Source organism: Tursiops truncatus, chromosome 19 (genome assembly GCF_011762595.2).
Source record: "Tursiops truncatus isolate mTurTru1 chromosome 19, mTurTru1.mat.Y, whole genome shotgun sequence".
NCBI lineage: Eukaryota > Metazoa > Chordata > Mammalia > Artiodactyla > Delphinidae > Tursiops > Tursiops truncatus.
The window spans coordinates 12331433-12350058 of record NC_047052.1 but is presented as its reverse complement, the minus strand read 5'-3'; the positions used below and the strand labels follow the sequence as shown (position 1 = coordinate 12350058).

General features: G+C 62.3%; 1 protein-coding gene across 9 annotated transcripts in view; it reads right to left on the bottom strand.

Annotated features, from left to right (window-relative positions):
• The window catches only part of BCAR1 (BCAR1 scaffold protein, Cas family member), a 35439-nt gene that overhangs the window by 4800 nt on the left and 12013 nt on the right, over nt 1-18626 (bottom strand). The window contains exons 1-5 of one of the 9 annotated variants that reach the window (XM_033844426.2): nt 17805-18046; nt 7634-8245; nt 2388-2549; nt 2094-2210; nt 110-1207 (exon numbers count right to left, since the gene is read on the bottom strand). In XM_033844426.2, the coding sequence (XP_033700317.2) occupies nt 110-1207; nt 2094-2210; nt 2388-2549; nt 7634-8245; nt 17805-17816 (2001 nt within the window). In that variant the 5' untranslated portion in view covers nt 17817-18046. The other 8 variants (XM_033844425.2, XM_033844428.2, XM_073796801.1 and 5 more) reach the window with 8 other exon arrangements.

Below are 18626 nucleotides of genomic sequence, written 5' to 3'. Positions count from 1 at the left end.
CTGTGGGGGGGAATCAGGGTGCCCACGACAGGGTGGCAAAGTCAGAGCCCCGAGAGGACCAAGGGACTTCCCCAGGGGCCCAGGGAACCTGGGCAGAGCGGGCACCCACCTGCAGGTGGACGTAGTCGTAATCCTCCATCCAGCCTCCCTCACTGTTCTCGTACTGCCCATCAGGCGAGTCCTGGGAGGTGAACTTGGGGGGTGAGGGCAGGGGCCGGGACTGGATGCTGCTGGCCTTGTCGGTGGGGTTGAGGTGCAGGGGGCCACCCCCCTCAGGCCCTGGGACAGAGGCCTTGGTCCGTCTGAAGAGCAGCGAGGCGTTGCCATGCAAGAAGGAGGCCAGCTGCTTGACATCCTCGGGCACAGCCCGCGAGCAGGCCACCAGGCGGTCCAGGTCTTCGGGAGTGGCCCCCAGGCCTCCCCGGCTACTGTCAAGGGCCTGACCGTGGGCCACCAGCGTCTGGTACACGTCCTCCATCTTCTGCAGTTGCCGGCTAAGCTTGGCATGCAGCGTGCGGTCGGAAGTGTGGGCGGCATTGCCCACGGCACTGCGGGCAAACTCCAGCAGCTCGTGGACGGCCCCGTGGACGGCGGCCACGGCAGCCCGCAGGTCCTGCGCCGGAGGCTCCTGAGGCTCAGAGGTGCTGCGCCAGCCCCCACACCCGCCCGCACTGCCTGCCAGGTCCAAGAGGTGGGCCACGGTGGCGCTCACGCCCTGCTGTAGCCGTGCCAGGGCCTCCACGGCCACCTCCAGCTCCAGGGGCTCACGGCCCGGCACCGCTGCCTCCAGGGAGGAGGCCGACTGGCTGCTGCGTGTGCTGCCCGTGCTGGAGGCTGACAGGCGCTTGGTGTCGGCCGGGGCCTCTCGCTCGGCAGGGGGGGGCACCGCGTACACACCGTCGTCGGCCACGCTGCCGTTGGCTGCCTCGGGAGGAAGGACCCGCTCTCGGGGCACGTCGTAGAGGGTGCCCGGGCCAGGCCGCCGCAAACCGGGGGGCACGTCGTAGAGGTCAGGAGCCGGGGGCGGCACGTCATACACGTCCTCAGCTGGTGGCGAGTCCGGAGGGGGTGCGGCGAGCACCAGCGGGTGGCGGGTCGGGTCAAAGGGCTTGGCCTTGGCGAAGGCGGGGGGCACGTCATAGGTCTCCTCACGCAGCAGTGGGCCGTCGGGCACGTCTTTGCTCACCGATGGAGGAACATCGTACACCTGGGGGCCAAGAAGAAGTAGTCAAGGCTGCCAGCCCATCTGCCCACCCGGGAGCCTACGGGCAGGACCCAGCCACACACACAGACACAGCCCAGCGGGCACATTTGTCATGATTCTTATTCATGCAGGTTACGGTTGAGAGCCCGACTCTGGGGCCAGACCAGGGTACGAAATCCTGGCTCCACTGCTTACCACCTGTGAGACCTAAGGCAAGTGACTCCACCTCTCGGTGCCTGTCTGCTCACCTATAAGATGGGAAAACTCCCTCACAGGTTTGTTGTGAGGATTACGTGAGCTAATTCACTGCGTACCTGCAAACGCTTAGTGAGAGGTCAGCTATCATACCACTACTGCCGCCACCATCAGCACCACCGTCACCACCATCACCACCCACGTGACCACCAGCATCACCATCACCACCACGTGCGTATTCTCTACTCTGTGGCAGGTACCTGGCTGAGCTATGTGCAGGCTATATTCAGGGCGAACACCCTGGTTCGCCCAGGACAGTCCTGGTTTGTGCCTGATGCCCCCTCATAACTATCCTGTCATTCTCCTTTCACTCTCAGAAGTATCCTGGTTTGGATGATAAGTCCTGTGGTCACCTTGCTGATATCCTGTGTGATCCTCTCAAGAACCTTCTGAAGAAGGCCTTACGAGGGACCCTTTTACAGACGAGGAAGCTGAGACTCAGAGGGGCTCAGTTTCCACCTCCGTCACAGAGCGAGTGAGGGGCAGAGCCGGGGTTTGGAGGCAGGTCTCTCGATGCCCCCGGCTCTGCAGACCTGAGTCCCCACCCCAGGGCACGCACACACACTCACACCCAGAACCCCATGCACAGATCGGGCCTCAACCTGTGAGGGCCCAGCATCCCCTAAATGCTTACCGCATGATGGCTGGACGGCGGCAGGCCCTTCTCCACACTGGGGGGCACATCATACACGTCCAGCGATGGGTCCCGGCCATTGGGACCCTTGACAGCCATGGGGGGCGTGTCATATACCTGAGGGCAGAAAAGGTGCAGTAATACAAGTGCCAGGGCCATCTGAGGGGACAGAAAGAGCAGAAACCCGCAGCTCTACCCCAGGACCACCCAGGCTGGGGCCAAGAAAGCCCAGCTCTCCATGCAGGGCCAGGCTGAGGCACCCCCCTCCCCGTGCCTACCGGCCCGGACACCTACCTCCTGGCCGTACTGGCTGGGAAGCAGCCCCCGAACAGGGGGCACGTCGTAGATGTCCTGGGGCCCCGGGGCCAGCAGGTGGCGTGGGATGTCGTACTCGTCCTGCTCGGGCTGGGGGGCCTCGAACACATAGCCTTGCCCCACGCGGGTGGACACCGCCACCTGGGGGCAGACAGCCAACCGTCACCACCGGCCCTGGAGAGATTCCACCGCCCCGTGAGGTGAGCGGGACATACGTAAGGGGGCTCCCCAAGGGTGGGCTCAGAGGCAAGGGTGTGCGCATCCCTTCGTATTCCCTGCCCTCTCTCTCTTCAATGAAATGCAGCACGTGGGGAATACAAGGACCCCCACTATTTGCTTAGAGCCGTCTGGTTCTGGCAGGAAACAGAAGTGGTCTCTACAGCTGAATGACCCAGAAGGTTCCAGAGGAGAGAACATGTGGGCTGATGGAGAAGGGGCCACCCTTGAGTGAGGCGCCCCTGCTGGATGGTACCTCCAGCTGCACCCTCCTGCGAGAGGCCTGCCCAGCAAGGGGTTGTCCCTACCATATGACCCAGCAGCCACCTTCAGGCTCCAGGACAGATGCGGGAGGGCTGGACCCAGAGGAGGTGGCCTGCAGGAGATCCTGACAGTCAGGGCCTGGGGGCTCCAAGCCCTGCCCTCCTCGTCCCCCCAGCGCTCTTGGGGAGATTCCTGAGAACGGGGCCACCAAGAGCCCCCAGCCCCTCGGGGCCAGCCCTCCCGCAAATGGAAGGAGGGAAGCTGTTTTGGCAGATTGTGTGTGGGTGTGAGGGACTGACCAAGACCAGAACCAAGACCTGTATTCCCCACCGCACCACACCCTCGGGGCCACGGGGACCACCCCTCACCTAACAGGATAAGGCCTTCGTGGGGGGATGTTGGCCCAGAGAGGAGGCCAGCCCCTTCCCTCCCCGGTGCCCCTCCCCTGTCCCGAGGTGCAGGGCGAGACCGCTCGCAGGCAGTGTTGGGTGGGCAGCTTCCTTCCCTGTGGGCACCCAGCCCTGTGGGAGGGGTCAGCCCTGTAGGAGGGGCTGGCAGGATCTTCTAACCCAGCTCAGGGTACACCTCCTCCACAAGGCTCCTGGCTCAGCTCTTCTCTGACAAAAAGGCCTTTTGTTCCCTAATCAAATGGAAGGTCTGGGACAGTGGTGACTCAGGCGCTCCCCCACACACATCCCTGGGGACAGCAAGGCGGAGGCAGGGACTGCCCTGGGGCTCATGCCCCCGGAACCCTGCATCCCGTGCCTTGCGCAGCCCCCAGGACACCAACAGCCAGCTCTGCAGGCCCGTGGGCCCTGGAGGGCACCGGCTGTGTGCACGCACCGGGCACCCCAGGAGCAGCAACGACCCCGCTGAAGTGCAGGCACCATCACTTTCTGATCAGCCCAGGGCTCCGCAGAGCCTCCTGCTGATGCAGCCCCCGGTGGCCTCCCAGGCAGGCCGGCAGAGCTGGCTCCCTGTCAGCTGCTAGGGTGAGCGCCGCCAGGGGGTGTTCCAGGTCCACTGCACCCCACCCCCGGCGTGTCTGGGAGTGGTGCTGGCAGCCCTTCCCAGACTCATTTCTCTCCTCAAGCCCCAGACTTGAGTCTCCTCCAGAGCTATTTTTAGACCCTGGAACCGGCCAACAGCAGGGGGGGGGGCGGGGGCTGGCGGGGGCTGGCGGGACGTGGCAGGTTGGCGGGGCCTTGAGGCGAGGCCTGAGGTGTCTCCAGGCCCTGCTGGCCTCGGAAGGCAGGTGGGGACCCAGCCCAGGACGAGGGGTGTGTGCCGCCCTCTCCACGCCCCGACGCTGGTGCGAGAGGGCGGGGCGCAGGCGGAGGGGCGCTGGGGCCGGACCCCAGGCCTGGGCCGCGGGCAGCTGGCCACTCACGCGGCTGAGTCAGTGACAGTAGGCAGCCATACTGGCCAACAAATGTTTTCTGTTAGAAGAAAAGGCAGGCAGCCACCAGCGGGGGAAAGCTTGTTAGGGAAACCAACGCTCCAGAGAGCCGCTGAGCCCGCTAATCACAGGCCACCCTGCTCCACACCTGGGGCCCCATTAGCAGAACCTGGAGCCCCCTGGGGCTGGGGGACAAAGCCAGAGTCTGGGAGGAGACACAGAGCCCAGCCCAAGACCCACAAGCTCTCTCACACACACATCTCGAGGGCGCAGAAGGCAGACACGCAGAGGCAGAGAAAACGCGCACAATGCCCACTGCCAGACGCACACCCGGACACACAGACCCAGGCCGGGCAGCTCATCAGGGCGCCTGCAGGAGTGAGAAGGGAGGCTGAAGGCTCCCAAGACCCCAGGGACGGGGCAGGCCGCCTGCTGCCTTCTGCCTGGCCCCTGACCACCTCCGCGCCGCCTGGCATCTCCCCTCGTGACCCAGGCCGGCTTGCTCTGTCACTGCCCCCCCGCCCCCCCCAAGAGCCTCGGGCTCCTGCTCTGGAAAACGGAGCACCGCTGGGGGGCCTGGGGGATGGAGGCACACGCCTGATGTGGGTCCCCTCCCTCCCAAGCTCCTGTCCTCCAGAAGGAACAAGGCTGATCTGAGCTGCGTCTCCCCCAGCCTGACCCAGTGCCACAGCTGTTCCCTCAGGCACAGCTGCAGCCCTGACCCAGAGCTCCCCCAAGAGTGACCTCACAAAACACCTCCTCCTCCGGGGGCCCCACGTGCTTCTGCCCTCAGCAACCTAAAAGCGTGGCCCAGCCCCAAAGGGTGCTGACACCCGGTGTGGCCCTGACCTTCCCCCGGCAGCCACGCGGGTCACCCTGCTCCAGGCTCCAGGAGGCTGACCCCTCCTGGCCACCAGCCTTGTCACTTGCCCTCTGCTTTCCTGGACCCAAGGCCGCACCCACCCACCCCACGGTCTTGGCAGGGTTTCCCCTCAGCAGAGCCGACCTCCAGCCCTGGAACCAGGGGCCTCAGTTGCCCAGGCTTCTGAAAGCACAGCCTGAAAGGTGGGCACACATGCATGCTCCAAGACATCTATGGCCTTACTGCCATTAGAAACCGCCTGGAGCCTGCCCGCAGCAGAAGGGGCGACCCAGCAAAACCAGTGGTGATCGTCATGATCACGCTCAGGGACCCAAAATGCTTCTGATATCTGACGTTGGATTTACAACCTCAAAATGCAAAAGTATGTGTACAAATCTGTGAAAGATGAATAGGGAACACGCTAGACAAAACATGGTGAAATCCCCCAGCGATCCCGTCTTGACTGGGGAAGCTCACCTCCAGGCCTCCTCATACATTACACATTCCCGTGACAAGCAAGCACACTTCCATGGACCATAACACAAAAGCAGCCGCGATGGAGACTGCCCAGGCCAGGAGCCATGAGGCTTCTCAGGGGAGGGCAACCAGGTCCCAGCACACAGAGCTTTCCTCCTGGGGCCATCAGCCCGGTTTGGGTCCTCAGGGACACAGGGCCTGGGCAACCCCGCCAGTGGGCATGTGCGGAGCATGCACCAGCCAGGTGAGCTCAGAAGCAGTCTGAGAGCAAAGCCCCTCGTATGGGAGGGAAACAGTACCAATGACCAAAACGTGGGCTCAAATCCACAGCCCGGAGTAAAGGCCTCACTGCTGCTCCCTGGGCCACAGGGCTTCCAGGGCCTGTCCTGGCCTTGGAGCTGCCTGGACTCAGGAAAGGAGAGGATGGAAAGGGGAAGGGCATGCCTCCCTGGGGAGTGTGCACAGTGTGAGCTGTGTGTGGGCATGGGCGCAGAAGGATGGCCTATGGCCTGTCCCAAGGCTAACCACCGGTCACTCCTCCTCCCCCAAAGCCATCTTGGGAGCTGCCCAGTCTGGGCTATCCCAGTCCAGCATGGCTCACTTCTGCCACTGGCCTGTCTCCGGCCAGGCGGTTGAAGGAGCAGGTAGGGAAGTGGAGCCAGTGACCCAGAGTCCCCTGGGGGCCAGTGTCCATGGAGCCCCAACCTGAGCCAGCCAATGACCTGTGTCCAGGTCTCCCGCTCCAAGCTCTGCCTGTGGCGGGGCAGGGCAACACTGCATGCTGAACCGCTGCCCAGCTGGCATCTGACCCCTGGGCAGGCTCTGAGGAGAGGCTCAGCGCCACGCGGTGAGTGTCCTCAGACACTAGACATGGCACTCTCCAGTCCTGCCTCCTTCCTAGGCAGACAGCCCTGGGTGTGAGGACACATACGCAGGTCTGTGTGGAGCTGAGGTGCTGGGCTCAGAGCCTTGCCCCCCGCCCAGCCTCCCACTGGTAACAGCCCACAAGGGACTTGAACAAGAGCCCCTTTCACGGTGACCCTACAATCCCGCAGGCAGTGTCCTCCCCGCGGTTTAGGAGTCACGAGCAGGGCACCCTGCAGGCGCCCACAAACACGGCCCAGGAGAGGAGAGGGTTGGGTGCGTGTGGATCTAGATGAGCTGCACCCACAGGGGGACCGTGGGAGCCCCTGGGCACGCGTTGGCTGGCCTCGCCCCTTTGTCCCTTCCTCCCTTCTCTGCCGGCTGGAACTCACACGGCCACTGTTCTGGCCTGCGAGCCCCGTGACGAGGCGGCAGAGCAAGAAGACGGAGGACCTGCCCTCCACCGCCGGCGCTCCAGGAGGAACCACAGGCTCCGACAGTCTCGGAGGTGCCACCAGCGCCACACCGCTCACCCCCAGCCGTGCTACGTGAGAGAGAAATGACTCTGTCATCCAGTCCAATCTTCTGGGTTTCCAGCCACTCTGGCCCAACTGCGGCCCTGTGCTCCATACTCCGTTTCTCCCCTTCAGGTGCCTCCCAGCTCCCCTTTCCTGGGCTCCCTGCACCCTCCCCTCTGGGCAGAATGGCTTCACCAGGATGTGGTTGGGCAGGTCACTCCTACCCAACACCCTCCGCCCTCACGAAGGTTCCAGGCCCCTGGGGGTCCGTTCCCAGCTGCTGCTCAGGACTCCGTGGTCAGGCCCCACCTGCCACAACAGTCTTTGACAGGCTGTGTCCTCTGCTGCCGACACCCTTCCACTGGGGCTTGTCAGCTGAAGGCCACCTCACGGTCCACGGCCAGCTCGGTGTCTCCTCTCGGGCTGCTCACACCCACGTCAGCAGACATATAAACACATTCCCCAGACACTCACCTCCCCCCTCGACCCCAGACCAAACGCGGAGCCGCTGCTAGAGTCCCGGAGGTCCCAAGCAAGGGTGCCTGGCCGGGCCCTGCTGCATCCAAAAACTGGGCCCAGCCAAAACCCACCAGGAGGGCTGCCTGGCCACCCAGGGAGGCCTTACCTTGGCTGGTGGCTTCGTCCCCTCCCAGCTCCGTGCATCCATGGATGGGGGGACCTGGTAGATGTCGTGTCCTATCCCAGCGGAAGGCGGCACCTGGTAGATGTCCTGGGCAGGGCTGCCAGGCCCCGGGGGCACCTGATAAAGGTCTGGGGCTGGGCTGGGAAACGGGTGATGGGGCATCTGCTTGGAGAATGTGGCTGTCTGCTTGGCCGGGGGAGACTGGAACTGGGGGCTGGGCCCAGGGGCTTGGTAGAGGCCTTGCTGAGTCTTGCTGGGGGTGGGCACCAGGTAGACACTGTCCGGCTGGGGCTGGTACGTGGCAGGCAGCATGGGTGTGTACTGGGCTGCCGGGGGGTGGAGGCTGGGCTGAGGCAGGGCCGAGCTGGCGGGCGGGCCGGGGCCGGGCCCCACGGGCTTCTTGTCATGCATGCCCACCAGGATCTTGAGGCGGTTCCCGGGCACGATGCCTTGGCGCCCGTGCAGCGAGCAGAGCCACCAGCCATCTAGGCCCTGCGTGTCCCGCTCCAGCACCGTCATGATGTCGCCCTTGCGGAAGGAGAGCTCATCTGGGGACTCGGCCACATTGTCGTAGAGGGCTTTAGCCAGCACGTTCTGGGGGAAGAGGACACAGGTGGGCGTGAGGGCAGGAGGACGTGCGCTGGGGGCTCGGCGTCCCGCCCAGCTCCCACCCCCTCCAGGACTGGGGAGGCACCTGGCCTTGGCACCGAGAAAGGAACTAAGTAGGGTTTGGCGAGCTCCCCACGCCTCTGCCCCCGCTGCCCCTGGCGGAAAGGCCCAGCTGATCCCGGCAGTTTTTCCAATGAGCCTGGATAGTGTCTCAAAATCCTCTTGACCACAGCCATCACCTGCACTCCAGGATGGTACTCAAGATACTCTAAAAAATACTCCCGGAGTCACGCTATAAGCTGGACCTAATGCTGGGGAAGGCAGCGATAATGACAATAATGGCCACCACGTCCTGGGGAGAAAACAGGATGCACACCCTCCCAGCTTCAACTCAACTCCCTGCTGCCCCACCAGTGCAATCAGCCAGGAGGAAAAGACCAGAGAGTGGGGAGGGGACACACAGGGACAGAACAGTCATCATCTGCAGACCATATGTCATCTACATACAGATTCCAACAAACAAGAAGAATCAACAGTGCTGAGGAGTGAACCTCACAGAAAAGATGTCACCAGATAACAGAAACTACAAGTTATCCAGGAGTTAATGAAGCAAAGACTCCAGAGGAGAAAATGTAATAACAACTGGGCCAAGCTTGCTTAATAAGTTACAACTGCAATAAAAATGCCAGCCGAACATTTTTTTTTTTTGGAGGAATTCAACCAAAGGAAAAAAATCCTTCTAGAATTAAGCAGAGGAATAGAGGTCCACAAATAAGCAGGTCAATTCTGAAAATGAAATGCAAAGAGGCACTTCCTTCCTGCCGTGAGGACAGGCCACAACTCCAATCCCTAAGCAGGACAGGCAGCAGCGGCTGGGAATCACGCAGCGATGATGGGGGCAGGACTGTAACCGAGATGCTACCAGGAAAACTCACTCACCATAGGAAGAAAAGTCAATTGGGACACTTTGCCTCATGTTATAAACAAACGGTAATCAAACACCTACATGTGAGAGTTATAACCTTAGAGCTGATAAAAGAAAAGAATTGTGGGAGAATATTTCTGTGACCTTGAGGTGGAAAAAAATTATAAACAAAACCCTAGAAAAAAAGACCACAAAAAGCACAAAACATAAGGTAACAACAACAGAAACAAAGAGATGGATTCAACCTCATCAAAGTGAACGGTTTCAGCTGGGTGGGGGAACAACAGAAAGCTGACAGGGTGACAGGCCACCAAATGACAAGAGTCTCTGATCTAGAATCTGGAGGTTCTCCTACAAACAAGCGAGGAAAAAACAAGAACACCAACAGAAAACCAATAAAATATGAAGAGTTTTCTGAAGGGGAGACCAGAATGGCCAAGATGGCCACAAAGGACGTTCAGGGATCCAGCCAGCAAAGCGGGACAGACCTGCGACTCTGCTCTGTGCTCCAGCAGGTGCCCAGGTGTCTGGTGAGGAACACCAGCCACACCCCCCGAGTCAGAGGAACAAACAGGAGATCTACAGCCCAGAACGCTTTACGTAAATGTTACGAATACCTACAAAAGAACTCTATGTATTTTTCACAGACACTTGTCCAAGGGCAGATTCCAGACACATTACATTTGCATGGGTGCTTCTGGAAGAGGGACGGGAATGAGACAGGCATCAGGAATAAATGGGGAGAATAAAGCAAAACAAGGAAGCCGTCCCATATAGACTGAGGACGGCCACAGAAGGACAGCACCCCACGCCCAGCCCCGCTCTTTACTCCTGCAATTCTCCTGTTAATTCTCACAGGCACCCCAGAACCGCTGCTATGGGTTCCGTGAGTCGGCAAACCCTCCTGGAGCCGGGACACATGCTCCGTGCAGAGGCCCAGTAGCCCAGCAGCCTGTGCAGGCCTTGGCGAGGCTGTGGGGACAGACAGGAGGACCCCAGCATTGGCAGGCACTGTGCCGGCAGGCCCAGAACCTCACCGGGGACAGAGAACCGGGTGGACAGGCCCCACATTTTCAGTCCTTGGCCTCTGCTGCTTGCGCGGGTGAGGGCTCAGTCTGGGCCCAGAGATAGCACAGGGGGGCCCCAGCCAGAGGGCCAAGGTGAGTCCAGCAGAGGGCAGGAGCAAAGCAGGTGCCTGGGTGGGAAGGCCAGGCCTGTGGAGAGGACAGTGCCAGGCCAGCTGGGCACCGGCCCCACCAGCCAGGCCTCAGCTCTGGTCGCCCTCCTCTGAGTCTCCTGGGGACTGAAGATGCAGAGCCTGGTCTAGATCTGACTCGGAAATGGGACCTGGGTTCGGACCACCCTTCCCCACGTGGGCCTGGGTCTCATCCCCTGGATTCCAACTCGGGGCAGAGAGAAGTCGGGGTGAGGCCTCACCCAAGTCTAGGAGGGCCCACCTCCACACCAGCATCAGGAGCCGGAAGGAGCCCCTCTGAGCTCCGTCTCCCCTGCCCGTCACAGTGAGGATTAGGGAAGAGGACGGAACACCATCAAGGGGGACAGCAGCCCACGGGGGAAGCCGGGGCAGGCAGTGCGTGCTCCAGGCCCAGGACTGCACGCTCAGACTCGGGGGCGCACTGGCGGGAAGCCCACTCCTCCAGGGCAGCTCAGAAGGACCCAGAGGCCAGAAAGCTGGGAGCCAGGAGGGACAAGGCCCAGGGGAGAAGCCAGCCCAGGCAGGCAGCGCACAGAGAGCAGAGCAAGCGAATTCACCCTGCACCAAGGTGAGCGCCAGGGCAAGGGCCCTCGGAACTACTGGCGGCGCCAACACTGTCCACACCAGTCAGGACGGTTATCACTGCACTGAGGTATAAATGAGTCCTCAATAAAATGTCACTTGAACTTAACAACTGGGGAGAGGGTAATGTTTGAGACAATGGGGGATGCTTTTTCTTCCTGCTTCTCAGAAATTTTCAATTTGTATTTAATGAGCATTTCTTGGTTTGGGGGTTGAAAAAATATACACCCTGAAAAAGAAAACAGTGGACTACCTCCTAGGCTCCAAGGCAGGATGGGACGGACAGGGCCGAAGCAGCTCAGAGGCCAAAGCCCCAGGAGGAGCAGATGGGGCGGGGGCTGCCCTGTTGCCCACTGGGCTCATGGGTCCCATCCCCAGGCTGCCTGCAGGAAAAGCAAGTTTCCCAAATATGGTCTGCAGCCTGCTCAGGGAATCACACCCCGTCAGGGGGGCGGGACACCCAACCCACCCTCCCCCAATGACCCCAGAACACAGAGCCACCCCTCTGGGTCCCCTCAGCCCCTGCCCTGGTGACCACAGGAAGTGCCAGCAGAGTGAGTCACAGGAAAATTCCCCTCCAGCCCAGTCAAAGGGGGCAGGGTGCAGACAGAGGGGAATGCCCCTCAGAGGCCCCTCACCTCTTAGAGGAAGGCTGGCAGAGGGGCTTCGGCCAGGCCCTGCTGGGCAGGGCTGGGCTCTCAGGGAGGCTGGAGAGCTCTGCCAAGGGCAAGGTCCAGCGGGAGGGGGAAGGGGGTGGAGGGAGGGTCCCCTGGACCCAGGAGAGCTGCCCAGGGAGCTACCGGGGCCTCTCGTGCCCAGGGTGGCCAGCTCTCACCTCCTGGGTATGAGCTCGATGAGCAGTCAAGGCCAATTCCAACTGCAACTGTATAGTCCGGGGAGGCCAGAGCCAGGCTGGGAAGCACCTCTCAGGGTGGGCACGTGGCACCAGGCGCCTGGCACCAGGAGCTCCTCTGCCTGCGTCAGCTGGTGCCCCCCTCCCCCCGCCGAGCCCCCAAGGCAGGCTCTCCGCAGTCCTGGGCACTGCTGGCGCCGCAGAGCTCCAGCTGGCCAAGCACCCGCCCCTTTGGGCCCCTAAGCCTCTCCAGCTGCTCCTGACACACTTCTCCCTCCAGTGCTGAGCAGCAGCTAAGACCAGACCTGGGCCTGGCTCTCCCTCCCACTGCTGGGGACCTCGGGCAAGTCCCTTAGCCTCTCTGAGCACCCAGATCCCTTGTGTTAAGGTGACAATCCTGGTTTCATAGGGAAGTTCTTTTGTTTAATAAAAGATTCACCTGGCATCTGCCCTCTGCCAGGTGCTGGGCCAGGCCCTGCAAGACGGTGCAAGCCTAGGTCGACCAGGCCCTTGTCTGCACGGGGCTTGCATCCCAGCAGGGCAGGCAGACACAAAACGATTTGCCAGGGCAGGGGGAAATGTGGCATGTGCAACAGGGCCACTACACATAGGATGGTCAGAGGTGGCCTCCCCCAAGGAGGACATTTCAGATGACTCATGAAGACCGAAAACTAGGCGACCATGAAACCAGCCCGGGAAGGGCATGTGGGCAGAGGGCAGGCATGAGCCAAGACACTGAAATAGGGAAAGGCTGGAGGGGAGACAGGGTTGTGGCCCTGAACCGGCAGGCAGGCTGGGCCGGTCACACTGCAGGGTGCCTTGGGATGCTGCAGGGAGAGCTCAGTCCATGCCGTCCAAATGGTGGCATCCCATGGCAGGATAAGGCAAAACCCACACCACCTGAGCATTCCTGCTCTGGACATGCTCCCCAGGGCCCAGTGTCTTGTCCCAGCTTGGAGGAGCGGGGTCAGTCTACCCAGAACCTGGCTTTCCAGCCTTCCTCACTGTTGGGCCCATCAAGTGCTTCCCCCAAGCTCACAAGAGGACACAGCTGTGATCTCTGGGAGGGGCACACCACCAGGGCACCATCGCAGTCCAGGCCAACTCTGCCAGCCACCTGGGTCCAAGGCACCACGGAGACTGCTGCTGACTCGCCCGAGTCTCTGGCCGCCTCACCCGCAACCCTAGGAAACCTCTCGCTGTGTCCTACTCCTCCTTCAGGACGTGACTTGGGTGTCACCCCCCCACCCCGCCAAGAAAGCTCCCACATCCCTCCCCGGGCACCCACACCTCACTGTCCCCACCTCAAAGTGCTGATCAACACCTCTTGTTACTGCCCACTTCGTGCCCCCAACCCGGGCGCCCAGAATGGGAGGGGCCTGTCTGCTTGAGCAGGGAACGTCCCTCCGCTGCACATGCACGCCAGGCCTGGCCCAGAGCAGGGCTGAGCGTGGGGCTGCTGGATGGGCGGGTTCAGGCAAAAGCCCCCCTTGCGGAAGGTGGTGCCCTGCCCTCCCTGGGAGCCGCGTGGCCACGCCTGAGAAAGCCAGGAAAGGCCCTTTGGGCTCACTCACCCCAGAGGGAGGGGACAGAGGAGAGCCCCCTGCCCAACGCCAACACCCCCCAGGCAGCGGCCTGCCAGCCAGGCCCGCCCAGAACAACACCCTGGTTGTTGCACACGGGAGCTGAGAGGGCTGCCCCACGGCCCTGCCGGGTCTGAGAATGGCCCTCATTGTGTGCGCCAGACTCACCCGGGCCCTCAGACACGGAGCAGCTGGGCCTTGGCCGCCAACGGGCACGTGTCAGCGGCCATCTGACGGGTTCTCCCTCGGTCTGCTGCCCCGGAGAGCCCTGGATGTGCTCTGGGTATCCCCAAACCCCGACTCTGCGGGACGGTGCTACCTGGTGGTGGGGAGACTGACAGTTCACAATGATGACGATAACGCCGGCAGTGAGAGACAGGGCTCTTCTACGTACCTCAATTATCTCTTTCAACCCTGTGAGACACTGTGATTGCCTCCACCTACGGATGGAGAGACTGAGGTGCACAACAGACACTTGACTCGCCAGGGTTATGGTCAGGAAGTGGCAGAGGCAGATCTGCTGTATGACAAAGTGCAGCTGGGTGGCTCCCGGGGTACTGCTTAGGTCCATGGAAGCCAGGAGTGGAAATTTCACAGGGCTTTTCCATCCCTCCCTGTCCCCCACCCTGACATACACCCCAGCCCCAGGCACAGAGCCCCACACACAGCAGTCACTAGGGAAACTCTAGTTCTCTTCATACAAAGAACCATCTCAAACCTGGGCCAAGTTTATTTCTGGGGTATTCTGGTTGCTTGTCCCAAGGAGCCCCCGTGGCCACTGGTTACAGGCCCGACGTACGTGTGCCCAAGTGGCAGTCTACACCCACAACCGCTGCTCACTTGTGCCCTGGGAATCTCGCCGGAGGGGCAGCGGCTACAGGCCCACTGGCCAGGGTCCTGACAATCCTCTGCTCCGCCTCCCGGCTGCGATGGGGCTGGGCGGGCAGTGCCTCCTCCCTTCCCAGGAGGCCCCACACCCTCATCCTGGGTGGAACTCCGCAACAGCAGGCCTTGGCATCACCCTCCCCTTAATTCTTCCAGGACAACTGAGTGACCAGGGTCTGGGCTCAAGTCCTCAGTGCTCAGCGTGACAAGCGTGGATAAGCCCCCCACTCCAGAGCCACTCCAAGGGGACGAGGGGAGCATGGCTCCTTCCCTGCCTGCTTTGGCAGTGCCTGAGGCTCAGAGGACAGAGCAGGGGCCGTGTGGGGGTCCTCAGCCCCATGCCTGACAGCACCCAGAGGACAGGTCTACAGAACAAAGGACTAAAAACCCACCTGTGGGTGGCCACCGCCAGCAGCTCCCTCAGACAATCAGAAGCCCCGAGCTGGCCTTGCTACAGTGGCAAGAGCAGATGTCTTTGTGCCCAGCTCTTGGGCCGAAGCAGGCCCCTGGCCCCTCTCCTGCCAGGGCATCCCAGGCACTGTCCCTGCGAGGCTGGGCAGAGGAAGAGAGGTGGCATGGGGAGGGCCCTCCTACTGCAGGACATGGCATCTGCAGCCCCCAACACACCTCGGACGGTGGGAACAGGTGGGTCTGGGGCCAGGGCACCAAGGAGCCCATGTGGGTGACACGAGAGCGGAGCCCTCCACCCTCCAGCCCACCCCAACTTCTGACAGCTTGGGAGTGGTCCTCAACCCCTTAGAACCCTCACCACTGCCACCCAGCCCAGCGAACCGACCCAGGCTGACAGACCCCAGACATGTTTGAGTAGACCGGCTTGTTCAGCCTTGGGATTTGGTCTCTCAGCAGAGGGCCCAGCATGAGGTTGACCTTCACTTCAGGGACAGTACCAGGCCCTGGTAACCCACCGTGGCCAGCCCCAGATATGCCACTGGAGGGGCAGAGGCAGAAGCCCGGGTGGGACAGCAGGGACTTCACTCCTTACGAAGCCTTAGTTTCCCCACCTGGACATCTAAAGCCTCCTCAGCTCTGCCCCTCTAGCCCTAAGTGATAGCTTTCAGCAGCCCTTAGAGCAGCACCATCTGCTTCCGCAGGGATGGAGGAGGACACACTGGCACAAAAAGCAGGGTTCTCCAGCTCAAAAGAAGTACCAAGCCCCTGACTTCAGGATACGCAATGGAAACAGGGGACTGAGACGGGGCCCTGCCCCTCCACCCTCTGAGCTCCTTCCACGGCAGGCTGGTACTCTGCCCCACTCCTCACTCAGAGGTGGGAGGAAGTTAGTACAAGGAGATGGAGATAGAGCCAGGGCCTCTCCCCAGTGCTAAAGGGCCCAGCCTGGCCCCTGGAGGGAGGCCACTCTGTAGCCCCTTATTTGGGGGCCTTAAGGATCCAGAGGAGGAGGAATTTGGCCAGTGTCTCTGCTGGAGAACGACCCTGTCCCGCCCTACCCTACAGCCTGCCCTCCAAGCATGACTCTAACACTGCTCCTCCCCCTTCCACCTGCTGGCTGGTTCTGGCTGCCCCAACTGGCTGTGGGCTCCTGGGGCATGGTGGAGGGAGTTCTCCAGGCCTGAGAGACAAAGGGTGGTGGGATCTCCTAAAAGAATAATGGAGGCCAGGAGGGGGCTACTAAGGCACAGTTCTGGAGCCAGAGAGACCCCACCAAGTTGGCAGCCCCAGTAGAGCATGGCAGCACCCCAAGGACCAGAGCACCCTCAATCCCAGAGCAGGGGGAGCACGTGGCTAGAGCATGGGGCCATACCAGGAGACTATGTTCTGGATACGGTTCTGTGAGGACAAGTAACTGCCCCTCTCTGTGCCTCAGTCTCCCCATTGGTACCATCTGTATGACTCGCGGGGAGAGCAGGTGTCTTAGGGGCCCTTCCTGATTAGGAAGGATTCCCTAGTGGCACTGCCCTTACTTCAATCCCTTGCCCAAGCCTGGGGAGATGATGCCAGCCCACAACGCTAACGTCTCTGTTCAGCACAAGCGTAAAAGTCACCCTCTTTTAAAAGTCACCGGGAGCTGAGGGTGACTGCCTTGGCAGAAGCTGGGGCTGCCCTGCCCTGCCTCCACCCGGCACCTACAGGACTCCTTCCTTGCCCACGGCAAGCGGGTAGTGGGTGCTAGTGCCAGGAGAGCTTGCCGGCAGGTCCTCCCAGACCTCCCTTCCTGCCAGTCTCCACCTGCACCTGGGCCCTTCTCCTGCTTTTCTAAGCCTGTTAGCCCTGCCATCCCTCCACTCCCACCATCAGCTCTCCACCCCGGAAAGGAAAGAGTCATGGGCAGGAGGCGTGTTCCCCAGCCCAGGGGGATGAGGAACATCTCCCTGCCTGGCTGAAATCTGCACAGCAAACCCAGAGAGTACCTCCCAGCTTAGACTCTTCCCCATGCTAAGAGTGCCAAGGAAGTAACTCTTCCTCATGCTAAGAGTGCCAAGGAAATAAACTCCCTGTTCTCAAGACCAGTTAGGAAGCCACTGCTCCTACCGAGGGATGGGAGACCCCAACATCTCCCCAGACTCTAACCCCCGCACACCCCCTGACCACGCCCGGCCCTCAGCAAATCTCAGCTTCTCCGAATCTTTCAACACCGCTCTGGGCTCTGCAGCAGCAATGAGGGGCTGGGCGCCCGGGCTGCGGCCACCCGGGCAGCGGCCCCGCCCCTCCCCAGCTCCCACGCTCTACCCGCGGAGGCTAGGACCCCGGGATCGCGGCGCGGCCCTGGACTCCCCTGCCAAGACCCGGCTCCTACAACCGTTTTTGCAACCACGGTAGGTAATAACCGAGAAGCTCCCGCCCTGGGTCCCGGAATCCAGCGCGGGCGGGCCGGGGGTTAATTATTAACTTCTCCGTGGACACCCGCGCTTGCTCACCCACCCCTCAACCCCTAACCTGGGGGCATGGGCAGCCCTCACTCCAAAACACACGGATCGCCACCCTGCTTCCTGGAAGTTCACGGTCCAAAGGACCTCGGACCGCTCCTCGTAGCGATGGAAAGTGAGGCTCGGAGACAGGGCTCACAGGCCCAAGGTCACCCAGCAGGCAGCGGCCGGCAGAGGGAGAGCGGGCCTCCGGCCAGCAACTTTCCCGGATCCAGGAACTCTCCTACCAGCCGGCGGCCCCCGAGTCCGGTCCTTCCAGCCGCCCCCGGGGTGCGCAGGCTCTGGGATCCTCCGCAGTCCTGGCCTCTGGGAGCCCCGGCCAGGGCAGAAGGGGGGTTTTCCAGGACCTCGGACCCCGGCCCGGTCACGCCCCCGCGGAGGCTCCAGCGGCCCGTAGTTCCCAGGACCTGCAGGTCCGGCAGGAAATGCCACTCACTTAACTCTTTCCCGCCTGGGACCGCCCCGGGCGCGGGTAGAGCTGGGTCGCCTCCAAGCCGGTACGCGGACCTCGGCCGACACTCCCTGGCGCGCGGACGCCGCCCCGGCCACCGCGAGTGGACTCCGGGCCGCACTGGCTGCGCTGACCGCACTCACCAGGTAGTTCATCGTGTCGGGTCGGCCTGGGGCCCCGGCTCCCCGCAGGGCGCACAGCGAACTGCCCGCGCCGCGCGCTCTCGAATTCCCGAGAGCCCCGAAGCCGCCCGGGTCCTGGTCCGGCCGCTTCAGCCACCTCGCAGGCCACTGCCGCTGCCGCTGCCGCCGCCGCCGTCGCCGTACAGAGCCGGTCCCATCTCGCCCCGCCCGCCACCGCCGCCAAGGCCGGCGGGCCCAGCCCGGCTCCCGGCATGCCCGGTCGCGCGCGCCCATTGGCCGCTCGGGCTCCCCATGCAAATGAGCCGCCGGCTCGGGGGCGCGGCTGGCTGCGGGAGCGCGCGGGCACGCGCTGCCCAGTGGGACCGTCCACCACCCCCCACCCTTGCACCCGCGCTAGGCTCCAGGCGCCTCCCGGACACGCGGGATATCGCCTTTTCTCCGCACGCCCATCCCTGCCCTCCACCGTGGGCGAGAACGCGCCCCTCCTCAAAGGCCTAAGCCTTCTTCTTCTGGGAAGACTGCCGGAATTGCCCTCCTCCCCCGTGGCCGTTGCAGCCCCGGAGGCACCAGCTTCAAGTCTGCCTTCCCCGCCCACCAACCTGGGGCATTTCACGCGTGTCCATCCGGCAGTCCGACTCAGATCTGCATCTAGAGGGGCATGTCCCAGCTGGCAGAAAACTAATAATACGACCACCGCACTGACTCTGGTCAGGCCTTCGGTGTAAGAGCCCCAGGTTATGAAGACACAGCAAGGAAGCTGGGGACTGCGGCTGTCCCTGTAATCTAGGGAGAGTAGAACCGGAGCGCATCATGTTCTACCAG